Source organism: Pleurodeles waltl, chromosome 11 (genome assembly GCF_031143425.1).
Source record: "Pleurodeles waltl isolate 20211129_DDA chromosome 11, aPleWal1.hap1.20221129, whole genome shotgun sequence".
In the NCBI taxonomy this organism is placed as follows: domain Eukaryota; kingdom Metazoa; phylum Chordata; class Amphibia; order Caudata; family Salamandridae; genus Pleurodeles; species Pleurodeles waltl.
In genome coordinates, this window is record NC_090450.1 from 633,083,708 (window position 1) to 633,103,887 (window position 20,180).

General features: G+C 43.7%; 1 protein-coding gene across 4 annotated transcripts in view; it reads left to right on the forward strand.

Annotated features, from left to right (window-relative positions):
- The window catches only part of CDCA2 (cell division cycle associated 2), a 418,898-nt gene that overhangs the window by 271,295 nt on the left and 127,423 nt on the right, over positions 1 to 20,180 (forward strand). For all 4 annotated transcript variants that reach the window (XM_069214148.1, XM_069214147.1, XM_069214150.1 and 1 more), the window contains one exon: positions 5,808 to 6,061. In XM_069214148.1, the coding sequence (XP_069070249.1) occupies positions 5,808 to 6,061 (254 nt within the window). The remainder of the gene's footprint in view (positions 1 to 5,807; positions 6,062 to 20,180) is intronic.

The following is a 20,180-nucleotide window of genomic DNA, read 5'->3' on the forward strand; positions in this document are numbered from 1 at the left end:
TCACAAGATCTTTCCAAATGTCTCAACTAACATAAGAAAAACACAAATGTTAAATTCAGAGAGAGACATCCCCAGTGGCGATACACCTGACCATGGTTTCAAAATCTCAAAGTAGACAGACTAAGCAGGCAGCAATGACAGCCCACAAACGCTGATAAACATTAAGGAGAAGCACCCCAGGCAAAGACCTGTTTGCAGACCCAAAGATCGCAAAATTCCAAGACTTCACGTCGAGGTATCCAAACACCTGTTCTAGGGGGAATTCCCTGTTGATAGACTGGTCAGGAATATATGCATGTGCCTTTCCCCTGATACCAAGGTACTGGACAAAATCAGACTATCCCACATGACCCTCATCCCCTTTGGCAGACTGTGGGCCAGGGAAACCTGGTTCTTAAAATGGAGCTCTCACAGGAAAAGAGGATTCCCCTAACCCCCGCATGTGGTGATTGATGTCACCCACAGGAGTCTGGCTCATTAATAATTAGAGTTCAGCCACCTACAGCTTCCATACAGAACAATAGAAGCTTCAAGGAAGCATCAAGGCCAAATTCACACAAATGCTATACTGCAAAATGGGAAAGGTGTATCCAGGGGTGCAAGAAGGATGGGAAGGATATGGGCAGAGGACAAGGTACTAGCATACTTACTGGATGTAAGCCTAACCTGCTCATCACTCAGGGTCTGCCTTGCAGCTATTGTCAGTTTATTCATTTTATCAATGGTAAAGAGATTCCTGAAGGTTCAGAGAAAGGAGGTCCACCAAGGACTATACCAAAACACTGTGCTCACTCAACTGATGACAGAACTATGCTCAAAGCGGAAGTGAAGTTCCTAATGCTAACAGCCTTTCTAATAGCAATCATCTTGCTGCATAGTCAGCTAATTGAAAGCACTCACCATCCTAGAACCCTACCTTCAAGTATATAAGGACAAGGTAATGCTGAGAACTAACCCTCAGTTTCTACCTAAAGTGTCACAGTTCAACCTGAACTAAAACATACAACTGCTGGCCTTCTTTCAGAATCCAAAAACATATGTTTAAAGGGCAGTACGTTCTTTGGCTGCGCGAAAGGCACTCAAATTACTACATCCGGGAGACAAGGACCCTAAAAAATGGAGTTCAGCTCTTCATTGCCCTTGCTTGAGCGAGTAAGGCTGCGCTAGTAACCAAGGGGACCGTCGCATGAGAGAGAGTACATACATGCTGTGAAAAAGCGTGGAAACTATTGCCAGATAAGCCCAGGGCACGCTGCATGAGAAGCAAGCATTGGCAAAATCAAACCATCTCACCTATGCAAAAGATAATGGCTTTGCAATGTGTTTCAGCCATGTTGTACATGTGGTGGCTAAATGTTAGTGGTGTAGGGGAGGGTGTTGTAGAGTGGAATGGCGAAGTGGAGTAGTGTCAGTGTTGTGTATTGGAGTGGCATAGAGTGGAGTTGCTTTGAGTGGCGTACAGTAGAGTCGCATAGAGTGAACTGGTGCAGAGCGCATTAGCATAGTGTTGAAGAGTATAGTGGCATAGTGTGTAGCAGTGTACAATGCAACTTCGTAGAGTGCAGTGGCAATGATTAGAGTGTTGCATAGTAGCGTGCAATGGTGTAGAGTGGAGTGATGCAGAGCAGAGTGGTGTAGATTGCATTGGCTTATAAAGCAGTAGTGCTGAATAAAGTACAGTGTTGCAGAGTACAGTAGAACAGAGTGGCATAGAGTGCAGTGGCATATGTTAGAGTGTACTGGTGTAGTCTGCAGTGGTGAAGAGTAGAGTGCTGTGGCATAGAATTCAGCAGCGTGCAATGCCACATCATAGAAAGCAGCGGTGTAGCTTTGAGTCGTGCATAATAGAGTGGAGTGGCATATAGTGCAGTGGTGCAGAGTAGTACCATAGAGTAGCAGAGTGCATTGACGCACAGTGGTACAGAGTGCAGTGGCATAGTGTGCCATAGCTTAGACTGGACTACTGCAGAGTGCAGTGTCAGAGTAGAGTGACGCAGGGTAGAGTTACGTAAAGTGCAGTGCCTTAGAGTGTAGTGTTACACAGTTGAGTACATTGACTTAGAGAACAGTTGCATACAGTAGAATGGCATAGAGGGCACTGGCATAGAGTACAGTGGTGCAGAGTAGAATTTCAGTGGTTTAGAGTAGAGTGGTGTAGAGTGTAGTGGCATATAGTGGAGTTGAGTGGCGTAGAATGAAGTGGCATGGAGTATATTGTTTCAGAGTAGAGTTGTGCAGAGTGGAGTAGTGTAATTATGTAGAGTAAAGTAGTGTAGAATGCAGTGGTGCAGAGTAAATTAGAGTGGCATACAGTAGATTGGCGCAGAGTGCATTGGTGTAGAATTGAGTGGTACAGAGTAGAGTGTACTCGCTTAGAGTGTATTAATGTAGGTTGCAGAGTGGAGAGACGTGGCCTAGACTGGAGTTGCTAAAAGTGGTTTGGAGTAGAGTGCATTGGTGTAGAGTGGAGTGGTGCAGTGACATGGAGTGGTGCAGATAAGTGTTGCGTGATGTAGAGCGGAGTGTAGCACACTGCCATTTCAGACACATTTTCAATTGAAATGACCATTACATTTGCACAGACATACAGTTTAACTAATAAAACTATACAGTTCATTTAAATGTTGTGTGTTAGATAAAATCCCTTTCGTACCTCCAGTATCCAGCAAGATTGTCAAAAAATACTCGCTTTAAAGTTAGAGAAAGAAATGTAAACACCATGCTCCCTCAGAAGACCGCGCCTGACATTTGACCTCTGTCTTTGAATGCACAACAAATGTGACAAGATAAGAAAAATATTTACAGGCCTGTTAAGCGAAAGGATCACTCATGAAAGAGTACAAGGAGAAGTTGTTTGACTCTCACAACATTACTGTGTTGACATTCATATACATAAGGGGCGGAGGGATGCAGCATCAAAATAAATGCACTGCATGTGAATCCAGAAAAGGATTCATGCTGCAAAACTAAATGGTTACTTATCAGTAGGAGTAGTTGAGCTTTTTGGATTCTCATGGGACTTGGAACCCATCCGCCTCTGGGATCTGAGAAAGGGCAAACAGGAGAAACCAACTACACAGCAGGAAGAGGGAGGAGTTTGAACATATAGAAGTCGTCCAAGGGGAAAAAAGAATCTGAAGAGTGTGACCGTGTATAGGAGCCTCCAGGGCGCATGTCTGATGTCAAAGAAAGGACAGCCTTATGACAAAACTGTTGCTGACTGATGGAGACAGGAAAAAAATAACCGCTAGATGGCGGATTAATGCACAGCATGTGAATCTAAAAATCTCATTAAGCTACAAAACTACTCCTACTTGTACATAAGCATTTTAATATCGAATGGATGGCTTTCTGACTGAAAAGGACTGCCTTTCATAAATGTCAATATGCCAAAAATGAAGAAGTAGGGATGATTGAAAATTTGAGTTTTAAGGGAAGATGAGACTGGAAGCCCTAAAAAAGTCAATCGGCTATTTATTTATTGAATTGAAGTACTTTACTTGCACAGAGAGAAGGGCAATCTTGCCTGCTTTTACTCCCTGTAGATCCTAACATATATGCTTGACTTCACATGTAATTGTTTATCTTTTCAAATGCACACAGAAAAACATTTGGAATTGTAACATTTAGTAGCTTTGTAGGCCTTTCCTATGGGGTTGATCTGACTTTGGAATTCATTGTGATATTCTCGAGGTTAATGGTACCACTCCTCAGTCTTATCCTCCAGCTGATGTGACACATAGACTATCTTAAGTTGAGAGACAAGATCTTTGCATTAACTAATAAATCTTTCAGAGATATTAGGTGGCTCTATTCACACAGCTCCTTTCTGCTCAAAAGTCATATCTAAGCGCTATCCAAACTAAACCATAGTAAACCATGGACCGCAAGGTGCCTTCCGAACCCACAGACACCAAATGAAAGGAACTATTACACATAAACACACCAGACAGCAGGCCAGTGCTGTGGTACTCCATAGATGGAACAGCTTCTTTATTGCATTCATCCACTCCCTGAGTGGTAACCACATAAAGTAACTTAGCAAACTGAATAATAACATTTGTTAACTTGTGTTAGGAGGTTACATAGTAAGGGTAACGCATATGCCACAAGCCAGAAAATGGCTATCCAGTATTTCATAGACTGCACTATTTCCAAATATCTGCTTGAATATTTTGCACAGATGGGACAAGTGTTTGAAGAATCATGTTGAGAAATTCATACTCCGTGCCTTTCTAACAAATACTTCTATTGGATACTTCTTACAGCAGATTCCTCGACTTGTGAATTTCACTATGTGCTAACCTCGGTCTAAACAATCAAAAGCTGTGCTTCTGTGCAACAGGTTGTGCCCTTCAACTCTGTTTTAACAATGCTCCTCTCCGCATATGCTTATAAGCACCACCAATGCTTGTTCACGTCAGTTCTTTCTTTCTACGTTGACAGACACTGATTTTGAGTGCTTCTCCTTTCTTCTCCCTGAAGAGATTGTTTTTTTTACAATTCTATGTACATGTCACCCTCTAATATGATAGAATTTACACCTTGTGGGGAGTGCTCCAAACAAACATCTATGGCACATCCCCACAAAGTGTGCCTCTGGTGTCTGCATTTGATGTACTACTCCAAGACCTGCGACAACTGCTCACAGATTAATCTTAAAGCCATCTGAGAATGTGAATCAATCCTGTACGTGGCGAAGAAACCTGAATGCTCCCCGCTGGTATCTCTCCAAGTGGAAGTAGGTAATGCAGACTTGCTTCCTCTCTGAATGTCATTACAGAGACAGATGATCTTCAAGCCAAAGTCTTTGGACAGGTCAAAGAAGAAACACAAAACGTCCTAGCTTGACTCTACCCTTTCCCACCACTTTCTCCAGAGAAGGCGTTTGGGTGTTGCTGTTTCTCCATTTCTTAAATCTATTACATTCAGGAGCTGATTTGGTCATTGGCGACATTGCAGCAGGTCAAAACCTTTCAAGAGGCCATGCTGCATATCGTTGACATGCTTCAGGCTTCCTCTTGTGTGCATTTGGGCCACAAGGATCCACAGAGTCCTCCAGTTTGGTAACCAGCAGCAGGTCTGCCCATGGTTTTGTCTGTGCTGTTCTTGCAGTAATCTCTATGTAAGTAAAATATGTTTCTTTGTGGAGAAGATTTGAAGACAGGGTTGTACAACTAATTTTGAAGTCATGAGAATCAAAGCACAACTGCAGACCTGTGTTCTTCATGGTTGTGTGCGTTCAGCATGGAAGGATGACTTCAGGTTTTAAGATTTGACAATATGTATTTGAACTACTCTTGGTGAATTCGAGTGAAAATTATGAGTGTAGAGAGGTTAGTCTTCACTGTTAAATCAAGCAGCAGTGCTGCGTGAGCATAAAAAATGTGCATTAACAGTGTTGTCCTACAAAGGGTTGGTTCAGACATTAAGGCTCTCATTATGAGTAGCCAGGTGAATTGCGATGTAGGTAACCCCTATTACCAGATATTGCACTTCTGGATTTTGTGATAAATATTCGCAGGTCAAACCTGTTGAAATTTATTAGAGAAAAATTACTAATACTTACCAGAACAAGCGTTTTTTGATACGATAAGCACCAAATTCTGCATGTTAATCACGAAAAGATGTAGTTGGGTGGTACTAATCGCACCCAATAAATTTTAACTCTGCAAAGTCTGATTTATAAAATGTGATTAATAGCACACCATTTACTGGGCCGCTCGTAATGAGAGTCCAAGGCTTGATGATGTCCTTGTTTTATGCTCTGTCGCACTTTTTGTCTGATTTTGGTAATTTTATTGTAGCTAACAGCAGAACAGTTATTCTGGATGAAAGAGGCACTCCTGATGAGCCCAAAGAGCAGAAGAGGAAAAGGGTCACATTTGGAAGAGCTCTAAGTCCCGAAATATTTGACAAAACATTACCAGCGAATACTCCGCTTCGTAAGGGAAGAACTCCTGACCGTTATAGCAGCCTGAGCAATATCAAAATTCCAGTAGAAGCTTTGCCACTTATCCAGTTAGAACCCATTGAACAACCCAACTTTGACAATGCTGAGGTAAGTTTTCATAGATGTATAAGATCTGTGAAAAGTGAATGTTCACTTTTCCTATATTTAGCAAGTTGTGTACCTTTGCAATGTGCCTGCATTATAGTTGAAACTGGAGAATTTGTTGCAGTGGATCTAGGAAGCATTGTAATTGTATAGCCAACATGCTTACTATATATAAAGGTATGTAGCAAGGGTCACACTTTTACATGAGTCAAAAGCTGAAGTCTAACTGCCAACCCTGTTCCATAGTTATCCAAGCTACACTGAGCAGCATACCATAATCTTCAGTTTACAGCATAAAATGCTACCTTCATCTTTCTTCTATTGGTTCAAAAGTATATATGTATTGTAAGGAAATGCATTTTTTGTATGCTCACCCCCAACACTTTTTGTACTCAGAGTGCACTGATGCCTGCTAACCAGACCTCTGTGCCAGTGCCCTGACCCTAAAACGTATATGTTCATTGGCTTATACCCATTTGGCATAAGCTAACTTACATATATGTCCCTAGCATTTGGTGTACAGGCACCCAGGACACATATGTTAGAGGGTCACACCAGGAAGTGCAGCATTGGTTATGCCATTCTGGGTGTGACACAGGTGAAATGAGTCCCCCAGTCTGCCATTTCAGACTGAAAGAGCAGTTTGAATCTGCTAGCCCGCCTTTGCTATTGCAAAGCCAGACTTCCATGTGCCATATGTGTAAGTCACCCCTCTGGCAGGCCTGCCAAGCTCTAAGGTCACCTAATCATCAAGTACAGAGTTACAAGCTGTCTCTCAGCTGTGCAACTCAAGAATGGCGCAACCAAAGTTGATACTCCAAGGTATCAACAACTCATTGTGTTAAACCAAACTCAATACTTGTTTGAAAAGTTGTCACTTAGCTGCCTTTACTCCCCTGTGCTCTCGATGGTTGTACATGGAGGTTTGTCACTGTAACAGCTTTGTGCCTTCCTGGGGAGATAGACCAACCACTTCCACTAAAGGTTACAATAGACGCCTGCCCAGGAGAGAGGTGTTACCTCCATCCTTCAGGAAGCCGCAAGAGCATTAGACCAAAAGATAATCTTCAAAGGAGAAGCCGCCTTTGAAGGGTAAATGGGAAACACTTTGGAAATGGGCTGCTCTATTGTTTGGGGAGGAAGGCTTGAACTGGGGACAGGGGAGGGTAAACCGGCTGCCAAACCATTTTTCCAGGGGCATGGGAGAGTTGTCAGAGTGCAGCTTGGTCACTCAGAAGACAAGTTATTTCCCAGGGAATGATTTGGCTGAGACTACGATACCGGACGACTGGAAGTCCACTTGCAACTGCTCTTCTTCCAAGACAGAGAGGATTTCGAGGACGTTGACACCCTTTGGCTCACGCCACCTCATCCCCTCTGTGGACCAAGGTGTACCAACAGGAATACCTCCTCTCATCCACAGTAACTTCAGCACCCTATATCCCTGGACCACGCCCATAAAAAGCTACAGTAAAGGATAAAGGTGCGTAAATCTGACTGCTTCGCTTACGGAGGTAACTGTTTCTGAGGACCTTACTGGTCCCACTGACTGGCTCACTGTCGGAGTTGGTGTCCCAAATTAACTATAACTGACCGCAATACCACTAGCCAAAGATTTTGCTCAAAAAGTTACTGTCAAATTTTTTGAATTTGGCAATGCAGTTTGTGGTTGAGTAATGCATATTTACTGTGCTTTGTAAAACCTATATCACTAGAGAACCCTCTAGTGGATCTTTTTCATTGTAGAGTCTAAAAATCCATTAAAGTCGTTTTTTTAATGAATTGGTGTCAGATTTGTTTATTATCTGTTATTTCTGGTGCTCTTTAAATGCTTTATACGTGTTGCTTTGTGTAAGCCTTGCTTCTCAGATCCATAGCTCCCCAGGGTGGAGCTGGAAGGAGTAACAAACAAAACCTACTTGTCCCAAATGAGTTGGTAAGTGTATTACACAATGAGGTTGCACAACCACACTATATTATACACCCCATTTCCTAACTTGTATCATTTTTACCTTTTTGAATACTTGATGAAATTATTTCTACCCTCCTTACTCAGATGCATTGGTAGCTGTAATGGCAGAATATTTAGGCCAGGCACCTTCCATGGACGTCGCGTGTCATTGTTTTTCCATCAAGTCGCTGAGATATTTGTGTAATATGACTCTGCCACCTTTTGGTTCCCTTGCGATGTGCTAGAATGCAGTGAGAACAGGACATATACAATGTCACTAGAATCTTAACTGGATGCATGGAACATCCCCTGAAAACAGTATTTACATTTAAATGTAGCCTGTAGACTCCTGTAACCTCAGGCAGATGCCAGACTTAAATGGAGGGTTCTCTGTAGTTTACTTCTTCACAAGTGGTTAGGGCCCTGCCTTTATTTTGGAGTTCATAGCTTCAGACCATGTACTCCTGTAGATCTGCTTCTGTGTCATATTCTTTTGAAATGTTATGTAATCCGCTTTCCAGTGGGTACGCGGATGGTTCTGCGTTGGATGTAATGGGGTACCTGTTTCATGTGTGCTACTTCTGGAAGGCTGGGTGTGTGGTGCATTGAATTGTTAATTTCATCCTTTTAGGCACGGATGGTTCTTTATCCAATGGTAGATGTTTTCTGATACAGTCTTCTAGCCACAGATTCCTTCCCTTTTGGATAAGCCCCAGGGATCAGAATGGATTTGAAAACTTTTTAGGAATACTTCTGCTCGCCAGAAGGTGGCACCTTGCAGCCCTGCACTCACACCCTTCTGCTCTGGAAATTACATGTGGGCCTATATAGGCGCCACTCCAGTGCACTGACTTTTCCGCACCTCCAGAAGCGGATCCGTAGCTTTTCTCAGAGATTACCTTTTTTCAATTTTATTTTTTTCTAGAAAAATTCCACAGTATACAAGGGATGTCACACCCTACGTCGTCAGGTTTTAATCCCTCTAAGAACTGTCTTAACCAGATTTCAGTGACAGATCCTCACCAGGTTTGCCTGTGGTGTCTGAGGTCGGGCCACTACTCCAAGACCTTCAGAGACTGTGTGGCAATGAATCTGAAGACCATCAGGAAACACAAGGTGAAACATAGTTACAGAGCACAATAAGATGCAGCTCCATTACTGCTCTAAGTCCTGCTCCCGTTCCTTCCCCCAGAGATGGAGCTGCTCTGGAGGCTGGTCTTAGTTATGCTCCGAATCCTCTGCTGAGCACAAAAAACCTAAGAAGTCAAATCTTATTTCTGCGGTGCCAACTGTCCTGTTACGACTTTCAATGTCATTCAACTAAAGAGACGATTCCACAACTGGTTCCAGCACAACCTGAATTTCTGGGGCTTTCAGCCCGGCCATGCCAGATCGAAAAATTCCATGCAGCAATGTTCAGAGTCTTCAGATGTTTACTGACTCCCTCTGGTGCGCCTTCGGCCCCATGGAGCCGAGTGGCCTTCCACCAGGATAACTGCAATAGGTTCACCCTCAGGCCTAGATGGGCCCTCTGGGCCAGTTCTACCCTGTGCTGTGATACCCACGACTAAGCCAAGCTTGGTATGTCGACACCATCTTTACCAACTGACTAGGTGGCCGAGGATGTCCTATCAGATGCCGGCCTGAGTTTGACTCATGTCACAACTGAATACAGCCGAGGTTTACCATAAGGCAGACAATATTCCTTACACTCCCTTTTTTTAAATGGACTTGGTTAACGACTATGACCTGGGTGAGGAACTTGCTCAACCCTGTGCCAATAACAATTGGTAAGAGGACTTGTAAGAAGCTAGTGGGCTTGGTACTTTCCTAGAAATAGCCCTTTTCTTTCCTCATGGCTCATACACATAAGAATTTGCCTCGTATGCTATGGTCATATGTGGGGCGGCTGAAGTCCTTCATCTCCACCTCCCAACCGTGAAGGTGAAAACGTATTCCCTGACTTAAGTCCTGCAGCTTTGCTGAGGGTCTCTCTAGGGCTCCCCCTGCTGGGTTGAGTCCTCCTGGACCTTGCTGGTCCCCGGCAGCTCCACTTTTGCTTCGCTGCGACTTCTTCCTTTGCAAAGGCTTGTTGGTGGCTTTTCCACGCCATTCACTGACTGCAATCTTCTATCCGGTGTGGAACATCGACTGCATCCTCCAGGACCGCTTCACCTGCTCCAGGGCTGCATTCCTGACTGTCTTCGTCCTACTGCCGACCAACTTCTGCATCCACAGCTGGGTGGGTAGTAGCTCCTACTCCTCCTGGACTCTTCTCTGACTTCTGGACTTGGTCCCCTTCTTCCACAGGTCTTCCTCTTCAGGAATCCACAGCTGGTTTCCTGCAGTCTTGTCTCGGTGTTGCATTTTCTTCATTTTCTTTCTTTTGGGTGGTTTGGGGAAAATCTAGTAATTTACTCCTTTCCTCCTGGTCGCTAGTGGGCACTGTGGTAATTAACTTTTAAGGTTTCCTTGTACCCACAGATCCCTTCTACACTTACTTAGGTGGGAGTCCTGCATTCACATTCCAATTTTTTTTTCTTTCTTTTTTGGATATGGTTTGGGCTTCCCCTAGGGTCATTATTGTCCATTTGCATTTGCCCAGTTTTCGTACCACTTTTTATGCTGATTTCTGATAAATAGTGTCCATATTTTGTGCGTTTACTTACCTCCTATTGGAGGGTTACCTGTCTAGTATTTTTGTACTGTTACTGTAATAATGACCCTTTATTTTTGTAACACTGAGTGTTTTCTTTCATGTGTTTAAGTGCTGTGTGACTACAGTGGTATTGCATGAGCTTTGCATGTCTCTTAGATGAGCCTTTGCTGCTCATCCACAGCTACCTCTAGAGAGCCTGGCTTCTAGACACTGCCTACACTACACTAATAGGGGATACCTGGACCTGGCATAAGATGTAAGTACCTCAGGTACCCACCACACACCAGTCCAGCTTCCTACACCCAGCCTTGCCCACAGCAATTCAAGTTTTCCTTTCATGGCTTCTGACAAAGCATTCACTACTGCCAGCCTGTCGCACCCCAGCAAGGAACCGGGAGAGGTCCTGGTGCCCACCACCCCCTCGACCAGTGTGCCTTTCAGTCTACCGCCCTCTCCCTCAGTCCCACCTGTCAAACCTCTTTAATGTATCTTTAAAGGGTCACAGTCACCTAGTGGGAGGAAGAATCTGCTGATTCCATCCAGGTTGGCAAGCAATCACATCAGACAGGTGGGTCCTCCAAATTGTTTGCAATGGGTACCCCTTCCTTTTTGTTCCCGCCGCACCTTCCACCGCCTACCCATTGACTGACACAAGACCATCTCTTCATTTCGATGCAGGAAGTGCCAGCTCTTTTGGTCAAAAGGCCTATAGAGAGGGTGCCAGCACCAGAAGTAGGACATGGTTTTTAATCTCTGTCTGGTGCCCTAGTCTTTGGCCTACTCTAGATATGAGCCCTCAAAATGCTTACACTGGCCAAGGTTTGTATGCCCTAGATCCCGGAGACTGGACGGCCGCATTGTACCTTATTTCAGTATTCTTGACCTGCCGCCCATCTGCGCTACCTACGGTTTGTGGTGGGAGAGGAGCATTTCTAGTTCATTGCTCTTCATTGGTCTCACCAGCACCCCTAGTGTGTTCATGAATGTGATGGTGGTGGCAGCACACCTTTGGAGGTCAGGTTGCCAGTCTACTCTTAACTCAACAACTGGATGTTGAAGCCGGCTGTCGCCAGCCAGTTGTCAACCACCTCCGGACTATGACAACTCTCCTGTCATCTTTGAGGTTCAATATAAACATGCTGAAATCACACCTGACTCCCTCCCAGAGGCTCCCTTTCATCTGTTCCTTTCTGGACACTCTTGAGTTTCGTGCCCCTCTCCCTGGGAAATAAAGTCTTGGATATTCAGGCTATGGTCACATTCAGCCTCTGTCCTGGATTTCAGTGAGGTAGGCTTGGAGGCTACTGTGACAGATGGCCTTCTGTATCCTGCTGGTCCAGCATGCCAGGTGGCACATGCAGTCTCTGTAGTGGGACCTGAAGTCAGTGGGTTGAACATCAAGGGGAACTCTTTCCACATCCAGATTTTGGAGGAGACTGCAAAGGATCTGCAGTGGTGGCTATCGTACCACGAATGGGTCATCTGCAGACCCCTCCCCCTTTTCTCTGCAGAGCTGACAGTGGTGACCGATGCATCACTTATTTGCTGAGATGGCCATGTAGGAGAGGTGGAGATCAGATGCCTCTAGTCTCAGGGAGAGTCCTGACTCCATACCAACCTCCTGGAGCAGAGGGCCATGCATCTTGCGCTGAAACCCTTCTTGCCATCCATTAAGGGGATGCTGGTACAGATGCTCAGAGTACACCACTGTCGTGGTACTACAACAGACAGTTCTCGGTGGGGGTCACTGTCCGTTTGTCAGTAGGCTTTGTGCCTCTGCAGTTGGCTAGACCGCCTTATGGCAAACTATCTGGCAGGCTCATTGAATGCCAGAGTGGACAAACTCCATCTACAGCGCCAAGAAGATCATGAGTGGCAGTTAGAAAAGTTGGTATGAGGTCTCTTTCGAATGAATAGAACCTTGGCTTTGTCAGTTCATCACTGCGGAGAATGGGAAATGTTAGCGCTTCTGCGTGTTGGAGACTTGTTCCATCTCAAGAGGAACTTGGGACCCCTATATGCCTTTCTGCCAATATCAATCCAGCCCTTAGTTCTCAAGATCATCAGGACCGACTGAGCCCAACTCATCCTACTGACATGGAGAGTATGGTATCCAAAACTCCTAGGCTTGAGCATCTATCCTTTGATCAGCCTGCTCCTTGGGGAGGATCATCTGTTGCAACAGGAGTTTCAGGTTCTGCACCACGCCCTCTACAACCTCCACCTTCATGCATTGAGGTTGCGTGACAACAACTGAACACCTTCTTAGCAGCCTGGCGTCCGTCAACGAAAACTGTGTACGGCTGTAGATGGGACAAATCTGTTTGTTGGTGCGGCACTTGCCAGGTTGACCCCCTCCAGGCCAAGTTGTCAGATGTTTTTCTCCTGTCTCTTGCCTCGCTCTGGTCACAGTTAAAGGTCATATTTCCGGCATCTCTGCATTCTTACGGTTGTCTGATCAGCCCTCTTTGTTTAATCAACAGTTGTGAGGTGCTTCTTGAAAGGGCTGTGCCATATTTCTCACCCGTTCTCAGTTTGTGATGTGCCAATTTGATCTGAATCTCATTCTTTCTGATCTGATGTGCACTCCATTTGAGCCATTCCACAGCAGTTCCTCGCGCTTTTTCACCATCAGGACTATGTTCCCACTTGCTTTTACCTCCGCACATCTTTAACGAGCTTCAGGCTCTGTGTTCATCAACTATACACCACCTTCTTCCCTGATAAGTTGCTTATGTGAACTATGGTATCTTTTCTCCCAAAAGGTTAGATGCCATTCCACGTTGGGCAGTTCATCACTCTGACAGCATTCTGTGCGCCACCTCACCCCTCTAAGTGGGATGAAAGGCATCTCCATCGTTTGGACCCTTAAGGAGCACTCTGATTTAGAAACAGTCGTACCAAAGACCACCAAGTACTCATTCAGCTCTTTGACGGGTTTGCAAGAACGAAAAAAAGGGCTAGGCTGTGCAGAGGCGTACCAACTCAGGCTGGATTGTGCTCTGCTATAAGATCTGCTATGCACTTGCAAAGTAGCGACCCCATTCCAGCAGGCCCAAAGCTGCTACCACTGCATCCCTGTCCTAATTGTGTGTGAGGCAGTCATGTGGGCGCCCCTTCATACATTCACAAAACACTACTGTCTGGACAGCCAAGTCAGCCACGATGGCATTGTGTCCGTTCTGTCCTGCAGGACTTTTTGATTTGAGTCAATTCATAGCCCACCTCCAAGTAGGTACTGCTTTGGTATCTTCTCTAAAGTAAGGTATCTGCGGTTAGAAATCTCTAGTAGAAAAAAAGTTAGTTACTCTCATTAACACTTTTTCTGTGAGTGATCCTTTCCGATTTGTGTTTGGACTCTATTCATTATTAACATCCCACGTCTAGAAATCTGCACACTGTATACTACTTCGCTTTTGGGGCTCCACGTTTGGGTATTTGAACAGTCTTTAAAAAGAAGCTGATGTTGGTGTGCAGTAGTGGCACCCTGTATAGTCCCTGATCATCATTTCTGGAACGGGGCAGTGTATGTGCAGAACCACAAGACGCCACTTTCAGCATGCAGAAGCTTTTTTAAAGCTTCCATATTCCATCTGACGCATGTGGAATATTCAACAGGTGAGGGATCTGCAGCTGTTAGTCTCTACCAGAAAGACGGTTGCAGAGGTAAGTAACTTGTTGATCAAGTAATTTGATAATGTCTGATTGTCTAACTAACGTATCCGCAAGCATAAATTTGATCTGTTTATTATCTACATACATTTGGAAGAGCACCTGATATTGTATTAGTAGTTGTGGCAGCAGGAGCATTTAGGTATGAAACAATGGTGACATTAAGGAGCCCTAAGGTACACACTCTGACTCCTTGCTTATGATGATCCAATCTGCAATTGTTGACTGCATTCGGTGATGGCTGAATGCATCTATTCCTTACAGGAGTTCATCTGCCATGTGTTTTACTTTTATTGAGAATGTTTCGGTCGATGTTGTCATAAGCTACAAATGCTTTTAGCGAAATAGGTGCGTGTAACTTGCTCCCATCTATTTTTGAAACTAGTGCTGTTTTTTTTTTTTTTTTTTTTAAGTATCAGAGCAAATTTGGTGCTACTTGGTGAAACTAAGTCACCTTCTCCATACACGTAGTTAGAGGTACATTGATCACTCTGTGCTTTGGAATGCTTTTAATTAGAAAACCGTGTTGCTGTATCAATATACCTAATCACTTGATTAAACATTATTCCCTCTGTCATGACTCAACTTTTTAGACAATCTGAACTCTGAATTATTTGCAATGTATGTCTTCCTGAATAGTATTTACATTTACCTGACCTTCACTCTAATGGTGTCATGAGCTATCTTGAATATCTAAGGCTACAGTTTCAAAGGTGGACGACAACAGAATTCAATATTTCTAGCAAAGTTCGTTTTCACACTGAGGAACGATCTTGAACATTTCTGCACTAAAATAATTATTCTTCCAGAAGTATGATTGCTTATTTCTTTAGCAGGTGAATTGTCTGCTACCTTTGTTATGGCATTTAAGAGAGCACCTGATTGCCAAAGCCTTCTTGGCACTAAACAGTTGGGAACCAAGATTTTCTGAGCCTATATTTTAGAACATATTAATGTCTTCACTTGGTCTTGGCAGCACATGTAGTTATCTTAAATGAGTGGGTTTCTGAGCAGAATGTTTTGCAAGGTGTTATGAACTGAAGAGGTCTGTCAGTAACTGTAAATATTCACGTTGCAATCACTATCAGTATTTAGTCTACAGAGTTAATTGCCTGCCCTCTGCACTGTCATAGGGTTTAGAAAACTATATGGGTAGGAAGGGCAGATTTCATCCACTTTTCCATGCTTTTGTTTAGTAAAGAACTGCATTACGTGCATCTTGTGAACGTTTCTCTAACTTTTTGCAAGTGATTAAAGTGGCCCCCACTATATTGAGTTCATCCGGCTTCTTGCATTTTCAATAAATCCTTATAGCTGGCTATAGTGGGCTATTTGTATTTGTATTTTGTAATTATAGAGCGCATTCCGGCCGAGTCATCGAAGCGCTAAGAAGGTAAGGAGAAGAGTCCACAGAATAAAGAGAAGTTCAAAAGAGAGAGACTAGCACGGAAAAAGCCATGTTTTGACCAACCTCCTAAAGGCTAAGAAATTTTGTTCCTTCCTAATAGTAAGGGGTAGGGAATTCCAACATTTAGATGCAGCCACGTAAAGGCTTTATCTCCCCATTTCGCTTTACAGGTATGGGGAACCTGAATTCTGAAAGCTCCTCCTGAGCGAAGTAGTCGTTTGGGTTTATACCAGTGTAGCTTGGAAGTCAAATATTTGGAACCATTTCCGTGTGCTGCTTTGTAGGTCATACATAAGGTCTTAAAGGTAATATGCTGGGCCACTGGAAGCCAGTGCAGTTGTTTTAAATTGCCACTAGCCGATGCTGAACATGGGAGATTCAAAATAGCGAAGAGCAGCAGTATTTTGAATCAATTGAAGTTTTATCTAAATTCATCATCAGAGCATTGCAGTAGTCCAGTTTGGATATCACCAGTGCCAAAGTCACTGTAATTCTCCATTCCCTTTGAATTAAGGGAAAAACTTTCTTAAGCATCTTTAATGTCCAAAATGTGATTGACATGTGATCTAAGAGTGGCAATTGTCGAAAGTGACACCTAAATTTCTTGTAGCAGCAGTAGTAGGAACTGGGAGAGTGCCACAATCAGTCGGCCACCAACTGGAGTTCCACAATTCTTTGCCTGATCCGAAGCAGAGTATTTCAGTTTTATCACCATTTAATTTGAGCCAATTTGAGTTTATCCATCCATTGACTTCACGCATACACTCGTTAAAGTGATCAGCCGCTTCCTCCCAATTTTTGTTGACTGGGATGATCAATTGGGTATCGTCCGCATAGGAGGTTGGTCTAAAGCAAAAAAAACTAATCAATTTTGCCAGAGGAGCCACATAAAAAATAAACAAGGTGGGGCTAAGTCATGGTCCCTGGTGGACACCACTAGGTAGGTGGTATACAGGGGACTTAGTCACCACAGCTCACCATGGTCCATCTATCTTTCAGGAAATATTCCAACTACTTAAGAGCCTCATCTCTAATCCCTGCTTGATATAAGCGGGCTATCATATTCTGTGGAGAAATAGTGTCAAATGCCACGGATAGGTCCAGTAGGATTAAAATAGCCCCTTGTCCTTCATCCACCATTCTCCGGATCGACTCCGATGAAGTAATGAGGGCTGATTCTGTACTATGTGCCTTCCTGAAACCGTGTTTGGAGGCATCTAGTCCTCCTGACTCTGTTAAAAAATTGGCTAATTCCCTATTAATATGCTTCTCCAAGATCTTGGAATCTTGGAAAAGGAAGTAGGACCATGAGTTGCAGATTATTCAGGTCATGACTGATTCCATCTTGTTTCTTTTTCAAAGGAATTACTGGAACATCCTTCCAAGAAGTAGGATAGACTCCAGAAGTGAGAACCTCACAAAAAATTGGAGCTAAGGCTGTCGAAACGAGATCAGGGGCTAATTGAAGAATAAGGGGGGGGGGGGTTCAAGGACCAGAGGGGGAGCCTGATTTAATTTCTGACATAAACTTTTTTATTCTTTCCCGAAAATTAGATAGTGTGGGGTAGTTAGTATTTAATTCAATATGAACTATATCAGGGTAGCCACCTCTCTCCTCAAGTTGATTTAAAATTAACATAAATATGTAAAATTTTATTTTCGAAATGTAAGGCCACTTCATTACAGAATACCTGTGAATTCTCCAACTCTAACAGTGGTGGGGGAGAAGTCAGTGCATTAATCACCTTAAAAAGGTCTCTGCATTAATGGCCCCTCGCACCCTGACTATGGCCGCCCGATTTCGACTAATACAATCCCTATATCTCCACACAGCATACCTCACGCCCGTAAAATTACATAGAGCTGGCCTCCGATCCCGGGCTGACTGTCCTCGATGCCCGGGTTCGGACACCGACTTCTACCATATGGTGTGGTCCTGTCCATCCATAGCAACTTACTGGAGGGCGGTCCTGAGGGAGATCTCCGGGGTCCTGGGGGGCGAGGTGGAAATGGCACCGATGCCACTTTCGTTGGGGGTTATGGGGGAAACGGGACTAAGAAGAGCAGAGCAAATCTTTCTGGGAATGGCGTGCCTGGTGGCTAACAGAGACATAATGGCGAACTGGAAGGCCGGAGTAGCGCCAGTGTTTACCAGGTGGAGGCGAGGTATGGACTGGTGTGCCTGGCACGAAAAACTGGTATATGAAGCCAGGGGCTGCACAAACAAATACTATAAAGTCTGGGGGAAATGGGAGGCTACGTGGTGCACCTGAATTGTCTGCGAATTCCATGATGTACTTGGGGATGTAATATTCAGATTTAGTTTTAGTGCTTGCCTCTTTCTAGTTTTTAAGAGCAATTCTTAATTTTTCTTTCTCAATAGGAGTAGAATTCAATTTCCAGCGCCGTTCTTGTTGGCAATACTTTCTTTGGAATAGCTTAAGGTCCTTTGTAAACCAGAGTTGGCTAGGTTTTTTGGTTTTCCGAGAATCATAGGCCCTAAGGGGGGCCAATTGGTTCAACGCAGTAAGAAATTCCCTGATTAAAACTATCCACTGGAGGCAGGAACAACTTTTTAGCCCTTTCCCAGCCTGCTTCTGGTGCAGGTACTAACTGTTCTTTCTTAATACGATTCCAGTGCTTAATCGATTTTCTTTTACAATTGGGTGGCTGACGTAAAAGACCTTCTGTAAATCTGAAAGTCAGGCGAAAATGATCAGTCCAGCTTAAAGGGGCATTGGATATCAAATGGGATACCAACAATTAAAGGCCTGTGCCAGTGGTATAAGTCTGAGCCGAAGGTGTGGCAGCCCTATAGTTAAAAATAGGTCATTTAGTGTCTAGTATAACCTCTATGACAGGCTATAAGGTTATTAGAACATTCCTATACAAAATGAAAAGGTTACTTATCTGTAGGAGTAGTTTTTCACTTTGAGGACTTTCTGAATTTGCATGTGTTCCTCCTTCCTCTCCAATAAAAGAGGTATGAGGTTTAGCAAAAAAATGGGAAAGCCATACAATTGCTGGGATGGAAACCCCTACAAAAGTACAGGTTATTAACATGGTGGGGATGGGGGAGAAGAAGGATTTGAAGAGGACGACCACACACAGGGACATTGTGGGCACACGTCTGATATCACAAGGTTATTGTTATACCCACAACTGATTGATGACCAAGGAAAGTAAGAAGAGAGAAACTAAACATTTGTGGATCCAACCATTAGATGGTGGAACAGCCACAGCATGTGAATCCAGGAAGTGTTCAAGCTACTCCTATAGGTAAATAACCTTTAAATTACGGCTCATATCCCTGTATACAGATAGTAAACAAAAGTCTTAATCTTCCATTCTCTAGATAATTTCTTTTTGGGAACTTGTAGAAGTGGATAGGATCTACATCTAAAGTAAAATTGAGACCTTAAAAGCAGTAGAGCTAGTTTGTTTTTCAAAAACAATATTGTCCATATGTGAAAATTGTCCACTTCTCTTGAATGCTTCAAATCAGGCAGCCCATGAGATTTCATTGCTACTCTGTTCAATCCCTTCATGTATTGTGATTGTGCCAAAAGCAAGACTTAATATGAGGCCACTACAACATTTGGAGGATCACTGAGTTCAGAAGGAAAACAAAGATGGTCTCAATGTTTAAACAGAAAGGCAGTCTATAGCCTTATGGTACAAAGCAAACATCTAAATCACGGATTTCACTTTCAAAAACATCTTACTACTCATAAGATTTAAGGCTAGTGGACTCCAAAAGAGAGTTCCTGTCACACCATCTTCTTGGAGCTCAGAGCAGTCTACCTAATTGTAAAGCTATACAGATGTCTGACAGCATGTCACATCTTGGTGCAAACGGACAATACCACTGCGATACACTACTTAAACAAGGTGGCACAGGGCCAAGACCCTTTAACTAGAAGTTCAGAAAATGTGGTCATGTTTGCTAGCCAGGAGCCCCTCATAAAGGCAGTTCCTCTCCTGGACTGTCAAAATTAAAGAACAGATTTTCTCAGATTATTAATAAACGTGATTGGTTCATAAATGACCATGTATTGTAAACCATTTTCCTGGCCTGGGGTTTTCTAGAGATCTTTTTGCCAGCCCTTTAAGCGCAAATGCTGAAGCATCACATCCAGGAGATGGGAACCAGGATCACTAGGCGATGCCATTTTGATCAACAGATTAGAAGCATTACTGTACACTCTTCCTTACATCTCTCTAATACCAGCTTAATCCTGAAGCTATGGTTCTCCAAAACATCACTGATACTGAATGCCTTCAAATGGCATAGGCACTGTTGATTCAAAGCTCTTCTTTTAGACTTCCCTGTCTCTATATGGCACTCTACTGTGCCAACCTGGCAGCATGGCTCCTGCAGTCAGACAATCCTGGGAGAAGCTAATATACTTTCATCGAGGACATCCTCCTC